The sequence below is a fragment of the Lissotriton helveticus genome, chromosome 4_1 (assembly GCF_964261635.1).
Source record: "Lissotriton helveticus chromosome 4_1, aLisHel1.1, whole genome shotgun sequence".
Lineage (NCBI taxonomy): Eukaryota > Metazoa > Chordata > Amphibia > Caudata > Salamandridae > Lissotriton > Lissotriton helveticus.
The window spans coordinates 415159640-415175541 of record NC_136063.1 but is presented as its reverse complement, the minus strand read 5'-3'; the positions used below and the strand labels follow the sequence as shown (position 1 = coordinate 415175541).

Below are 15902 nucleotides of genomic sequence, written 5' to 3'. Positions count from 1 at the left end.
AAGGACTGCAAGTTTAGAAGGGCCACCAAGAGTGAGAGCATATATATTAGAGCTCACAAAAAATAAAGATTACAGTCTTCTCTGCATTAAGTTGCTGGCAGCTCTCCTTCATCAATTTAGATAAGGAACTGAGGCAGGCTTTGAACGAATTTGGCCCTTGGGGCTTATCAGTCTGCTCTTTTGGCTACTATAGAAGGACAAATGGCTGAAGCATGTTTCAGATCCGACTCCTGTAGAAAGCTAATCTGCCCTTGGCAAGCATTTTCCTTTAAATTCTTCCTCTTCCTTTGTAATTTTTTTTAATCATTTTTTTATTGGCTATTCAACAGTATACTGGAGCATATTACAGTTACATCGCATCAGGATCCCGTCCCTACCATACCTGTTGCAGTATTTTATAACATACCAAGTATCATGATGTAGCATGCATCAAATACCAATGTCATATGAATAAACAATTTGCCAAAACAAGTAACTAAACACCCCCACCACGACTCCCTCTCTCCAAGCTTCCATCTGTCTATCTGGTTAGTGCATTTAGAATAAAGAATGAGTGCATCCACAGGCCTTCCATAATGTGACATAACTTGGGTGTCCTCTGTCCCACCCGAGTCCTGGGACCTCCCAACGTAAACATCGCATGTCCGTCATGGCAATCCTTCTTCAGGAGATTCAGTTAGGGTGTTTAGAGTTGTCTGCTGAGAGTGGTAACCAGACCAAAGGGTTGAAAAACCCCTTATAAGTTGGCTCAATTGGCTTCATTGTTGGCGAAGCGATGAGTGGCTTTAGTTGAAGGACCTAATGGAGTGGTCAGCTGTGGAGGAGCAGCACTTATTTATTATTTATTTATTTATTTAATATATTTATAGAGCGCTAACCTGTCACCCAAAGGGCATCCTGGCGCTTTGATCCAGAACCATGCACCTTAACCACTATAACCGCTCAAAGATTTTTTGGGAATAAGTGAGTTTTTAAAGCCTTCCTAAACGGAAAATAGTCCTTGTGACTCCTCAAAGAGAGTGGGAGGGAGTTCCAAAATTTGGCCGCTGCCACGCTAAAAGAGCGGCCACCCATCCTCACTCTTTGAAACCTTGGAACCACCAAAAGGTGAGCAGATGAAGACCGCAGAAGCCGTGGAGCCGAGTACCACGCAAACATGTTTTGCAGAGGGACGGGACCCAAAAGGTGTACAGCCTTAAACACCAAACATGCCGCTTTAAACTGTACCCGCAGACCTACCGGGAGCCAGTGCAGATCTCGTAGAGCGAGAGTGGAAGAGCTAGATCTAGGACGAGAGAGGGCCAGCTTGGCGGCCATGTTCTGCACCCGCTGTAGCTTCCCTATCAAATTTTTTGGAGCCTCCAGAAGAAGTCCGTTGCAATAGTCAAGACGACTTAGTATGGTCCCACGGACTACTTCTGGCATGGGCGGGGAGAAGAGGCAGAACTTTGCGTAGCATGCGTAACAGCATCATACACGTTGCAGTGGTTTTATTGACGTGTATGTCGAGTTGTAAGCTAGGGCCAAACATAACCCCCAGGTTACGGGCTGAATCCGATGCCAGCACTGGTTCGAGGAAGGTGCTAGGCCAAAAGTTCTCAGGGAGTGCCCGCGGAATCCGGTCAGTAGAACAGTGGAGCACCTCCGTCTTCGAGCTATTGAATTGCAGGGAGTTAGCTCGTAGCCAGTCCGCTGTGGCTGACATGCAGCGATGGAAAGTATCCAGCAAGACCGCCTTATGCCCTTCCAGTGAAAAGACCAGCTGGGTGTCATCCGCATAATTAAATGCCGAGACACCGAAAGATTTTATTAGCTGGACTAAAGGGCGGAGGTACAAGTTGAACAATATAGGGCTGATGGCCGAGCCCTGTGGAACCCCCTGTCCTATACTCCTTGGCTCAGAGCTAAATGGCGGAAGTGAGACCAACTGCTGCCTGCCACCAAGGTAGGATATCAGCCAATCTCTTGCTCCCTCAGTGACCCCGCATTCCTCCAGGGTCCGATGGCAGACCGTGTCGAACGCGGCCGACATGTCGAGCAACACTAAGAAGGCTGCCCGACCACTGTCGACACGCGAACGAAGATTATCCAACACGGTCACCAGCGCGGACTCCGTCCCATGTCCAGGGCGGAAGCCAAACTGGGCCTCATCGAACCACCCGATGTTCTCCAGGAAGCCAGAGAGAGAGCGGGTCACCCACTTTTCCAGGATCTTAATCGGAAAAGGGAGCAAGGAGATCGGCCTGTAATTGGAAAGACAGGTCGGATCCAAGGTTGACTTTTTTAGCAGAGGTGACACTACTGCTAACTTCCAGCACTCTGGCACCGCCGCCGATTCCAAAGATTGGAGGCAAATCGAGAACAAAGGCCGAAAAAGTTCAGCGGGAAAGGCCTTCCAAACCTTGGGGGGCAGCGGATCAAGCGGAGACCCTGAGGACACCGAATGAGCAACCTTACAAAATTCCTCAAAGGAAGGGGAGGGGAAAAAACTTAGCCGGGGTCGACTGGGTGAACTTGTCGGAGCTCCCGGACCAAGGGCGGCAATACCCGTCTGGGGTGGACTGGACAGATCCGCCGGAGCTCCCGCACCAATCGGCTGGGGTCGACTGGGTGAGCTGCCCGGAGCTCCCAGATCAAGGACAACACTGCCCGTCTGAGGTCGACTGGGCCGCTCCACCGGAGCTCCCACTTGTGGATGATTGAGCTGCTGATGAGATAATGCTATGAGTCCAGCTACTTATTAGGTTTCAGGAGGGTGATGCCTCATGGGCCGACAGCGGCTCTGATCCACTGAGTGAACGTGGGTTGGTCATTGTTTGTGGCGTTTATACCAGCAGATCGACTGTCAATGTGGAATCCATTATTATGTACGTTGTCTCTTGTCTCCGTCTCATTGTGTTGCTGATTGACATACCCGTTTGTGCATTCCTTGATGTAAAGATCTATGTGGACCAGATCAATTGCACTGTTTGTTTTATGCAAAATCAATAAAATACAGTTAACAAAAAAATTATGTTCAGAGTTTCCCAGAGTGACAAGTATTTGAAAAATAAAGCAGGGAATTTATAAATATTGAAAATACTGAATTCAGTGTAACATTTTGAAATACCTTCTGAGACGTGTTTACTTTTCCTCCAGAATTTTGAAATCTTTTTTGTGTACTTTTTAAAACAATTCTTTACAAACAAACTTTAGCAAAGCTAGTAGCTTGGCTTGTCTTCTGAGTGAAAACCAGCACTTTCAGCAGGGTCTGAAGCTGAACGTCCGAGCTTTTGGAAAGTCTGGTGTTGAGCCCTTTAGGCATCATGTGCGATAAAAGAGCAAGGGGGTTCCATGCATTTTCTGTACAAACACTCTCCGTTGTTTTTGCATTAAATACCCTGGCCTTAGGAAGATCCCTGAATTCCCTGTCTTAACTTTTTGCATTCTTTTACCTTAGTTTTTATGCCACTTTCATTTTACTTCCATAGATTGTATTTAGACTTTGGTGGAAGAGGCTTATTCAAACAGGATGTTAGGTGCTTTGAACTTTACCATAAACAGCCTTTGATACTCATCAATCACTTGTTTGCAGCTTTCTGGCCTAATGTAATTGGATACCAGTTAAACATCCAATAGCATTTATCCTCTTTGGCTCTGCATTTGATAGTTCATTCCACCATTACCAAACAGCAACCTCTGACTTATTAAACATGCACCTCTTTTATAACACTGCAAAGTTGTCAACCTAAAACAGTTCATATGATTCCTAAAAACTACTGCATTGAGTTAAGTGTGTCTGAATTTTGAAGAAAATGTACAAAATGACACCTAAACAAATGTTATATAGGCAGATCATATTGGTTTTATAATCTGTGAATCGGACATGTGTTCATGATTTTACAGTGGAATTTAATTTTGTGCATGGTTTTGTTTTTCAAGGTGAATGAAAACGGCGAAGATGAAGTGAAGACGTATGTAAATTCCTTTGAAAGTGACGGAGTCAACAGCAAGGGCCCTGTGGCCATGAAACTGTCTGTTTCCCAACCCACAAATGCATATGATTTTGGACAGCTTATGAATGCAATAAAGACAGAGAAAAATACAGCTGCCTGTGCAGAACTTTTATCAACAGTTGAACCAAAGGAGTTGCCAATCCTCTTAAGTAACAAATTGGAAGATGATACATTCCTAATAATTATTCGCTCTTTTAAAAAGTATCTCTTGGAAAAGGACCCCAATCTTGTTTACCAACACCTTTATTACCTCAGTAAAGCTGAACGATTTCAGGTGAGTTGGCAGGGTAATTTAGACTAAATCCTGCCTTGGATTTAATGCATTATATAGCTTAACTATATATGGATGTAAATACCCGCACCTAACATTTTTGAAAATTAACATTGTATGATATATTCTAGGGTTACATGTCCGTGTCATGGATCACAAAAATAGTGTTTATTTTTTATATGAAAGAAAAAACTATACATTTTTAAAAAAAGAAATATTTTGCATAAGCTACATACATATGATTGTAGCTTCTAAACAAGAATCCTGCATCACAGCTTCTTTCATTTAAAATTACTTAATCACAAATATTGAATACCTTATGGTGAGATCGAAATTCTGCAGCAATCGATAAAAAAAGAAATCACAATATTGTGGTCACAGGACTTCCTTACTGAAGGCTCGTTAGTACTATGTCAGAAATATTGTTTAAATGTGGCGGACTATCCCATTTTCATTTCTCCACTTTCTGAATTAAACACTTAAACAACTCCTTCAACTTCCTAGTGGATAGGTAGTGGCCAAATCTAATCTCAGAACACAAAAGCACACAAAACATTTATTTACAAATGTATTCTTTGTGTACAGCAAATACTTTTCATGTTATTGTTTAATGTCTGGATTGAGTTAAGCATAGGCAAGGATCCCAAGACACACAAGGAAATAGACTTTAGAATTATCACTTGACTGAATATAACCTGCTCTTAATGGACAACTCAGCATACTCCTCCTAGAGGTCACCAAAGAGACCACCACTGAAATATTGGGTGAGGAAAACTGGAAGGTATGCGAATATCAACAAAGTAACCGCATTGCCTTAAAATACACAACTATATAAAATAGCTACACTGATAGCACAGGTCATGTTAACCATCCTAAGCCTTCAGTTAAATATAGTTTGAAAAATCTTCTTCTTGTGTCACACCAGAAGGTTTGTATCTTTCTGTGTCAGAAAATAGCAGCCACCAATAAGGCCACCTGAAATAAAAAGTCCTTAAAACAAATTCCAAAAAACAACAGACTTCAAAGTAGCCTTTAACTAAGCCGCAGATAAACATTGCGTTGATGCCATTACTCCTCTTGTTGAGTCAGCACCAAACACAGACATTCTCATCTTTGCCTGGGCCATGATCTCTGCAAAGAAACTACTGCATGACTTCTTGTAAACAACACCAATGAAACATTCCCCCTATGGCTTAAGCCTCTTACCCTTAACACATTGAATAACACACAGCTTTGTGCGCAGGTGAAAGGTTGGATAACCCATCGCCCTATTATTGGTCTTAGTCTGACCATTGATATTACAGGGGATGCTGCTCTTCAGGGGTAAACATCTTGTTGGAAACGCCCAAAGCCCTAATATCATAAACACTCTTGGGTCTATTTGTGAACTGGGGTTTGCCTTTTATACACCATGCAACCTATCATATAAAAAGGATTCCGCCACCACCAAAGCTGAATGAGTTTACTCAAGAGCAAAACAAATGGTCGCCCAGTACATATTTACCTTCCTGTGACCTTTCTCATTTATTGCCCTTTTTATTAGAAAATGAAGCATGTAAGCAACATTTACCAAAGTTGAATGTGTCCTCTATCCAGAAATTAGCCAAACATCCGTCTCTGTTGATAGGCAACTGTTTTTTTGTGATCCTTGGATGAGTAGCCAGGCCTCTCTGCAGTCCACGTATATCCATTGTGTCACTACAGTCAACAACTTTGTCAACTCTGAGAGATTTACAACTGCTCCCAATTCATTATGAAGCCCAGATCTTGAAACACATCCCTGACCACCAACTAGAGGAACCTTTGTTCTAGGACTTGACAGCCATTTCCTAGAGATAATAAATAGTTACCTGAACACCCGTGGGCCCTATTGCCATCACAATGGTTTCATAAGCTTGATGAAGCTCAAGGGTATAGGGTGACCCTAAAACAAAGTCTGGAGATATTTCACATCTACCCAGCCAACTAAAAATGTAAACACATTTCCAGTGAGAAGTAATAATGACTGTTAGGTATGTGTCTTTAAAATCCAGTCTAGCCATTTTTTCCCCAGGGAGTAAGATGTCTAGTCGAAGTTGGTAGCCCTCTATCTTGAAATAGACGCAAACTAGCCATCCTTTAATTTCGTTTAATTGCATCATTGGCTGAAGACACTTTCGGCCTGATTACCCGCCAAATTCGCAGTGGCATGGTGGAACCGCTGCACTGTTGGTCCGGCAGCCGTATTACCAGTGCGGCGTTCCCACCGCCACAGGACTGCGGCAAATGCTGGAGATTCGTGATCCCTCTGCAGTAGCGCTGCAGTCTGGCCCAGCAATATGCTGGTGGTGCTGCTGTGGCCTCGCCAAGCTTATTATGAGTTTCCTCACAGCCACAGTTTTCATGGCGGTGAGCCCGCCATGAAAACTGGCGGTGAGGAAACTAAAGGCACCCTACAAGGCCCACTGATGGTATGGGCATGGGATGCCCCCCAGTCTGCATGCACCCCCAGTTCATGCACGGCATGGGCTTCACAGTCCATACCATGCAGAAACATGCTTTGGTTGCTCCCATTGCAGTACCTTTCTAACAGGCCCCACTGTGGTACCTCTGAAGCACCGCCAGCCAGATCACAAATTAATTTATAATCTGGCAGTCGGTGTACAAACAGGTTTGGCAGTGTGGTAGCGGGGCAGTGGAATGGCGGCCCTCTCCCACACAGCCAAACTCTTAATCAGACCCTTTGTCATTAGTCTTTTTTAAAAGCAGATTGATCAAAAACCTCGCTCAGCTGGACAACGGGTAGGAGGGATTAACCACCCTCTCCCTTTCTGTACAAGATCCTTCATCTCCCAATCCAATATAGCACATCTTGCTAGATAAATAGACGGACCAGGGCATTTCTGACACAGTTGCAGTGAGCAGGAATTGCTGGAGACTGCGTTTGAGTTGCATAGGGACACCACCACCCTTTTGCTTACCTGAAGTATGTGGAGAATAGATAAATACTTACTTTCAATAACTGACACATTTTTGTTCATTGCCAGCTAAATCATCCATAGTCTGTTGTCAGGAAGAATGGTTTAGGTTGTGGATGAGCAGAGAGCTGTCTTATTGGAACTGTTTAAGGATAATGAAATGGATGGGTGAGCAGCCCCTTCTCCTGCCCGCCTTTAATTAAAACCTTTTTCTTGAAGGCCCTGCAAATGTAAGCATGTGATTGTTATATGGCAGTGTAGATACCCACAAACATCTTCAACTCCATAACCTTCAGCACCCAGTAATATTTCTGTTAATGCTAGTTTTTCATGCTTTGCTTCGGTTGAAGAATTCCTTTGTGATTTCAGAGATTGCCGTCTTCCATGTTACCTAGAAGCAAGGCCATCCCTTGATACCAACCCCCACAATCCCTTGGCCCACTAATAATCCCGAAACATTGTTTTCCTTATCAATTTCCATACATTTCCAGAGGCATATACAAGTTCATGCGAGTGTACTGGCATGAGTGCCTTGGTCTGTTTATCCCCCTTTTTTGATCTCTTGTGTATTTGGACCGAAACAAAGCATGTGCCATTAGGATGACTACCACCATACCTTCATTCTCAGACCTTGGGCAAGCACCTCCGTGTAGATCATTTAATGGCGTGTGAAGACCCTACTGCATGTATTTCATTAAGTAGGGGAAAGCACCGAGTTTGAAAAAGTAGATATTATCATGTCCCCTTGATTATCAACCCAAAGCTTTGTTCCTCTGTCGTCTAAATGATAAAAACCTTTTTATGCTAAATTGAAGAATCGTCATCAGAAACTGAAATCCAACATGAGGTCACCAGTTCTTTGGTATGTGCAGTGTTCCCCGACACAAGGTCGGAGGTATTTTCATTGCTGTTGAGAGGTTATACAAATTGTGAGAGAATATGAACCAATCTACTCCATTAGGCAAGGCAGCAGCATGCTAGTCAGGGAGGTGTGCGGAAGATTTAGTCAAAGAGAATACCCAGCAAACTGTATGCTCTGCGGACTAGCTCAGTTTCAGTTTTTAGTTATGCAGCATTGAAAAACTATTTAAAAACCTCCATTGGTACCGGACAAACTACCTGACCTATTGAAATTGAGAAGTAGTGCTCAAGTCCTCGTTATTTGCTACCACCATAAGTTTCTTAAGGAGCAGCGAGTTAGAACGGGTCACCTTCCTGTGGAGTATTTAGGCACTACAAATTTAGGACTGGATCCTATGTCTGAATACAAATTTAGGACTAGATAGTATCACTACATATTCCAAATGCCTATGTTCGAGGCATATGAGCTGCAGATCTTACACTGTGCATTAGTTCGCCACCTGATGTTGGGCTCGGATGATTGCATGTTGTTGTCGTCTTGGAAGAAGCCTTTGTAGTCACGAGATAGGTGACTCCTCCCTTCGACGATAGTGCGCATGGGCATCGGCTCCATCCTTAGATTGTTTTTTTCCGCCACAGGGTTACAGATTAAACTTTTCCGCTCCAGTTCCGAATCTACTTTTCAAGTACTTCGACGCGTAAAAACTTATTCAAACTTCACCAAACTGCTTTCGATATGCGGGCCGTTGGGCCTATCCACGCCGTGAGGCCTACACCTCCTGGAAAGGACGCCATTCAAAAGATGCCCCAACTGTGGAGCAAAGTTCCCACACAGTGACCTTCACGAGGTGTGTAACCTGTGCTTCTCTTCCAGGGGATACTCATTAATAGTCATAAGCACTGAATTATCTCCGCCCATGAGCGGGAACCCGGAACACATAACAATATACATATATATGTGTAAATATATCAAAAAGTACATAGTACTAAACTAATTATATACATGTATAATAACCATAATATGCAGCCTAACATATATACATAGACTAATAAAGCCAACATTACATAAGTTCTGAAGCATGAAAATATGCTTTATATAAATGCAATAAACAGGCATGAGCCCAAAATGCATTTCATAACCATGAAAAACTGTTATTTTCATCAAAGAACCTGTTGTTAACAGTTATTAGCCTAAAAGGCTGCATATGAAAAATTGTCTGTGTACAGAAAATCAGACTGGCACCCTGCCTTTAAGGCCCCAGAGAATCTGCACACTTTGCCTTTAAGGCCTCTAGAAGAACTCTGTTCCCATCATGCACCACAGGTGACAGTTAGGTCAGTTCTTTTTTCCGGCTTGTTCTGTGAGGAACCTGGAACTTGAGCTCTGCTCATTTGTAGTATTTTTCTGTCAGAAGTTTGTTTTTTCTTACCTTTTTCTGGCAAGAGATTATTTTGGTGGTGTTTAATATCTTGTTCTGACTAACTGTTGGTGATTTTTTTAGTCAGAATGCCACCTTTATTTTACAAATGCCCTTCCTGTGGGAAGATGTCAAAAACGGATCCACACTCTGTTTGTGTGGTGTGTCTTCCAGCTTCTCATAAGGTGGAAGATTGTTATCACTGCCTGAACCTTTCTAGTAGAACCTTAAGAGAAAGGGAGAAAATGAGGTTGCTGGGCCTTCTGGAGAGAGAAAACCATGGTGAGAAGAGTTCCAAGGGCTTATTATCATCTGCTAAGCCATCTTCTTATCCTAAACGTCGAAGATCAGCGTCTCCAGAAGGTAGAACCAAGAAAAATCGACTCCAGGGAGCGTCGCCGTCAAAAAAGGTGCGGTCGACGTCGAGATCCAGATCGCTGTCAGCATTGTCGGCGTCGAAGAGGGCTCCGTCGACGTCGAGAACTTCGCCGGTGAGGCAAGGTTCAGCGTCTCGACAGTTGCCGTCGAAATCCTTCTCGATGTCGAGACATCTGGTGTCGATTGCTGTAAAGACGATGTCGGGGGCGCCACGTTCGACCTCGAAGACTCGTGAGAAATTGACGTCGAGGAAAGTGTCGACGTCTAAGGATAGACCGAGGTGGAGAGAGAGAGATGTTCGATGTCGTCGAAGAAGAGGTCGACGTCGAGAGAAAGGGCGGCGTCGAAGGATTCGACGTTGAGACCTAAAAAGAGAAGATCAAGGTCTCCATCGCGACATAAGTCGATGTCGAAGCTTGCTTCGGGCTCGAAGCATGGAGTGTCTAGGTCTCCCCCACCTGAACACAGGTCGGCGTCGAGACTATCAAGACCGGCCTCTCGGACCTCAATTAGGTCTTTGTCGAGGTCAGACATCAGTCCAGAGCATATGTCCTCTCCACGAGACCAGCAAGACGACAGGTCTGCGGTGGGGCAAGAGATAGTGCACCAGGACTCTTCTGTGGTGGCTCATTCGGGCTCAACCTCAGGGCAGGTGTCGGATGACAGACAGTTGGTGCCCAGACAACGGACTCCATCTGGCTCATTGGTTTCTGAGCACAGTGTAGTTTCCAGAGCCTCCAAGTCTTCAACTGGACTGAATATTGTGCAGGTGTCACCTGAGGCTTCACCTGAGCGTGTAGGGCGGCCTATTAACTTGTCACCAAGGTGGCTGGAAAGCCTGAGACATTGGAAGATGCGTCCAGATGCAGGACTGATGGGAATGAGGGCTCCGGTCCCTCAGACGGAGCTGCATAGAAGATCACGCTCGAGGTCCTTAGTGAGAGAGAAATCACGTTCAAGGGAACGAAGGAGGCAGCGATCGGCAACTCCTCAGAGGCGGAGTAGAACTCCTTCACCATCTTCTACGTCATCTAAATCTTCTTTAAGATCTTCATATAGAGACTATTCTCCCACTATTTCATCTACTCCTCCGTCCAGAGTGTCTCCAGTGGATGATTTGGGCACATTTAATGATGTGTTGTGTCGTGGGGCCAATAAGTTCAAGATCAAGATGGCAGTTCCCCAAATAGCAACGTCAGTCATCTTTGAAACCCTGCATCACAAGACGACTAGTAGGCCTCTTCTGCCGTTAGTGCCTGGGTTGATAGAACCAGCAATGAGAACATTCTTAACTCCGGCCACGGTGGGTTCCGGTACTTCTAGGATTGCAAAGAAGTACAGGGCTCCAGCAGAAGATCCTTTATTTTTGCGTTCTGACCCTCCTCCAGATTCACTTGTTGTGGCGGCAGTCAGAAAAGCACATTCTGCAGCATCTAACTCTTCTGCTCCACCTGAGAAGGATAGTAAGAGTATGGATTCCTTGGGGAGAAGAATGTGCAACACCTCAAGTTCGGTCATGAGAGTGGCCAGTGCGTCAGCCTTATTGGGCCGCTATGATCGTCTGCTCTGGGACTAGTTACTCGTTTTGCAGATAAACTCCCTAAGGAGGATCAGAAAGACTTCCTGGAAATAGTGGAAGAAGGAGGATTGGTGGCTAACCAGAGTATTAGTGCGGCTGCTGATGTGGCGGATCTGTCAGCTCATGGTTATGCACATGGTGTTTGTGCTAGACGTACGGCTTGGCTTCGCCTTACGGGGCTAAAGCCGGAGGTTCAGAGGAAAATGGTAAATTTACCTTTTAATGGTTCGACTCTGTTTGGATCTCACGCTGACGACAATGTCTAAAATGAAAGTGGAGTTGGACACTCTGAAGGCCGTCGGTCTTGAAAAGAAAAAAGAATTTAGACGTCGGGGTAATTTTCGTCCCCGTTAGACAAAAGATCTTTTCAGCAGAGGGGCCAACAGACAAATTGGTCCTCGCAAAATCAAGGCCAGAATCAACAGAGGTCGCAATTCCAACAGCGACGACCTGGACGAGGCAGAGGCAATGGAAACAGGCAGCAAGCATCTGCTACCAAGCAGCCTCAAAAACAATGAACGGATGCTTCCTCCACAACCGTGTGCCACTCCGGTTGGAGGAAGTATTGTGTGGTATCTGGACGAGTGGAAGCAAATCACAAAGGACAGATGGGTGCTGAGTATCATTCAGAGCGGGTACCTTTTGAGATTCAAGAAGCCACCTCCTGTCATACGTCCTCTAAAGATGGTTCAGTAGAATATAAAGCGCTTGCAACAGGAAGCGAACGTCCTTCTGAAGAAGAACGCCATAGAACCAGTACCATCTCAACAGAGATGTCACGGCCTGTACTCTCGATTTTTTTCTCGTGAAGAAAAAAGGTCCAGCTACGGAGTTCAGACCCATTCTGGATTTGAGACGATTGAACAAATTCATTCGGAAGGAGAGATTTCGAATGCTGGCTCTTCATCAGATCTTCACTCAATTACACCAAGGGGATTGGATGTGCTCCATCGATCTGAAAGATGCTTACTTTCATATTCCGGTATCCAGAAAACATCGCAAGTTCCTCAGGTTCCAAGTAGGGGTTCATCATTACCAGTACTCAGTACTCCCTTTTGGCCTGAGATCAGCTCCCAGAAAATTTTCAAAATGTATGGCGGTAGTTGCGGCTTGTCTTCGAAAGAAACGGATTTTCATATATCCGTACTTAGACGACTGGCTTCTGAAGAGTTCATCCCCATCGCTACTAGAAGAGCATCTATCGATATGCCTCCAACTCATGTGCAAGTTGGGTCTGCAAGTCAACTACAAGAAGTCCATAATGAATCCCACCCAGAAGATCCACTACCTGGGTGCACAACTGGACACAGAAAAAGAAAACGTGTGTCCTTCGGAGGAGAGATGGTCATCTATCAAGGCGAAGTGCGTGCTTCTCCTCCAGTATGCACGTCCGACAGTTCGGCAAGTATCCTCTCTCCTGGGGTCCATGGCATCGTGCATATTCATCGTGCCAAACGCACGTTTGCAGATGCGTCCTCTGCAGCAGTGTCTGGAAGATCAATGGAAACAGAGGACGGGATGCTGGGAGGATCGAATTCATCTCCATCAGTCGGCAAGAGATTCCATTTGGTGGTGGATGAAGAAGGCCCACTTAATGAAGGGAGTTCCTCTTCATCAGGACCCACCAACGCAGACTCTAATCACAGATGCCTCTCTCCAAGGTTGGGGGGCACATATGGGCCCTCTGCAGGTACAAGAGCTATGGTCAGACTTCGAGAAAGGATATCACATCAATCTCCTCGAACTCAGAGCGGTCCATCTTGCACTCAAGTCCCTGGCTCCATCTCTACAGACTCGGTCCCTCCTGGTGCAAACAGACAATACAACTACCATGTATTACTTAAACAAGCAGGGGGGTACCAGATCCAGGACTCTGTCCATAGAAGCCCAGACCATCTGGCATTGGTTACTTGCACGAGACCTGTCCATAACAGCAGTTCACCTACCAGGGAGTCTCAACTCTCAGGCCGACGGCCTCAGCAGAGACTTCGTCGAAGCGCACGACTGGGTTCTCAACTAAGAGGTCGCGCACAGCATTTTCCAGGCTTGGGGAACACCAGACATCGATCTGTTCGCAGACGCGGCAAACACAAAATGCCCCGTCTTCGCGTCCAGGTTCTCCCAGAAAGGGTCTCAAGGGAATGCCCTTTTGATAGACTGGTGTCAAAATTTGCTGTACGCCTTTCCACCGACACCGTTGATACCAGCAGTGATCAACCGGATGTACAAGACCAACTCCAGAATGATACTGATTTGCCCGGAGTGGCCACGCCAGTGGTGGTTCCCAGATCTCCTCCAGTTGTCAATCAGGCCACACAGGAGATTGCCTTGTCGCCCGGATCTTCTGTCCAAACAGGAGGGGCGAGTGTTTCACCCCAATCTGCCCTCCCTGCGCTTGGCAGCATGGCTCCTGAAGTCATCCAGTACGGGCATTTTCAGCTGAATCAGGAGTGTATGAACATTCTTAAGGAGGCAAAGCGGCCTTCTACAAGACAATCCTACGGATTTAAGTGGAAACGCTTTTACCTTTGGTGTCAGAGTAAAGGTCTTGACCCTATTCATGGACAAGAACAGGTGATCTTGCCTTATCTTCTTTACCTTGCTGAGTCTGGTTTGCAGTTTAGTTCTATCAAGGTCCACCTTGCTGCAATAACTGCTTATAGAAAATCGCCAACACAGATATCGTTTTTTCGGATGCCTGTGGTGAAGGATTTTCTAGAGGGGTTAAGGAAGGTGTTTCCTCCAGTCAGGTCTCCTTCTCCACCTTGGGAGCTTAATGTGGTGTTGACTAAGTTGATGGGTCCACCATTTGAGCCCATACATAAAGCGTCTTTGCAACACTTATCTTGGAAAGTAGCATTCCTGGTGGCCATCACTTCTGCTCGTAGAGTGAGCGAAATTCAGGCTCTGTGTTGCAAGGAACCGTACACAGTTTTTCATGGAAACAGAGTGGTGCTCAGGACTCCTCCTGCTTTTCTGCCTAAGGTGGTGTCGGATTTTCATATTAACCAATCTATAACATTGCCTACCTTCTTTCCAAACCCTTCGAGTCCGGCTGAGCGGACTTTGCATTCATTAGATCTAAAGAGGGTTTTGAAATTTTACTTAGATAAAACAGTCGTTGAGGCACACGGACCGTTTGTGTGTGAACTATGGTCCTACGAATACTGGTTTGGCAGCATCCAAGAGATCCATTTCTAGATGGATAGTGTTATGTATCTTACTGGCTTATCAGCTAGCCCACAAGTCTTTATCAGGTAGACCTAGGGCTCATTCTATGAGAGGTAAAGCTGCTACCACAGCTCTCCTTAGGAATGTGGCTATGTCAGAGATATGTAAAGCAGCTACTTGGTGTTCAGTTCATACGTTTACACGCCATTGGATCCTGATGCGCAGACTGATGCACAAGTGGGACAAGCATCACTCAAAAATGTGTTTGCTGTTTCTAGTTAAACACTGTATTTTTAAAAGTGCAGCTAGGCATTTATCTGTTCGCCCGCTTCTAGTGGGTATGAGCTTGCTACTCTATTCAGTGCTTATGACTATTAATGAGTATCCCCTGGAAGAGTTAGTTACTTACCTGTAATCCTAGTTCTCTTCCAGGGGTATACTCATTAAAGTCATAAGCACCCTCCCGCCTCCCCGGGCGAGCAGTAGCATTGAGGTTTTTTCAATATGTATTATGAAGTTTCTAAGTGCAGATTCCTGCTAAAAGTTTACTGTACCGTACAAAAAAACTGACCTGTCACCTGTGGTGCATGATGGGAACAGAGTTCTCCTAGAGGCCTTAAAGGCAAAGTGTGCAGATTCTCTGGGGCCTTAAAGGCAGGGTGCCAGTCTGATTTTCTGTACACAGACAGTTTTTCATATGCAGCCTTTTAGGCTAATAACTGTTTACAACAGGTTTTTTGATGAAAATAACAGTTTTTCATTGTTATGAAATGCATTTTGGGCTCATGCCTGTTTATTGCATTTATATACAGCATATTTTCATGCTTCAGAACTTATGTAATGTTGGCTTTATTAGCCTATGTATATATGTTAGGCTGCATATTATGGTTATTATACATGTATATGTGTATAATTAGTTTAGTACTATGTACTTTTGATATATTTACACATATATATGTATATTGTTGTGTGTTCCGGGTTCCCGCTCATGGGCGGAGATAATTCAGTGCTTATGACTTTAATGAGTATACCCCTGGAAGAGAACTAGGATTACAGGTAAGTAACTAATCCTTATCGCCAGAACACGACGAATCCAGCTGCACAGCCTGTGTCCTTTTGGTCCAAGAAAACCATTCGAGATCGAAGGGCCCGTCGACACGACATGCAGAGATCGGCCCCGGAACTGGTGGATATCTTTGACGAAGAAGTTCTGCTCGTTCCCGAAGAAGATTCAGACGATCTCCCAATCGTATCAGAGGCAGACGACTCAGA

At 44.9% G+C, this 15902-nt stretch overlaps 1 protein-coding gene across 1 annotated transcript in view; it reads left to right on the top strand.

Moving 5' to 3' along the window:
• SPAG1 (sperm associated antigen 1) overlaps nucleotides 1-15902 on the top strand; it is a 906455-nt gene that overhangs the window by 851903 nt on the left and 38650 nt on the right. The window contains exon 18 of the mRNA XM_078686952.1: nucleotides 3922-4269. Within this exon, the coding sequence (XP_078543078.1) occupies nucleotides 3922-4269 (348 nt within the window). The remainder of the gene's footprint in view (nucleotides 1-3921; nucleotides 4270-15902) is intronic.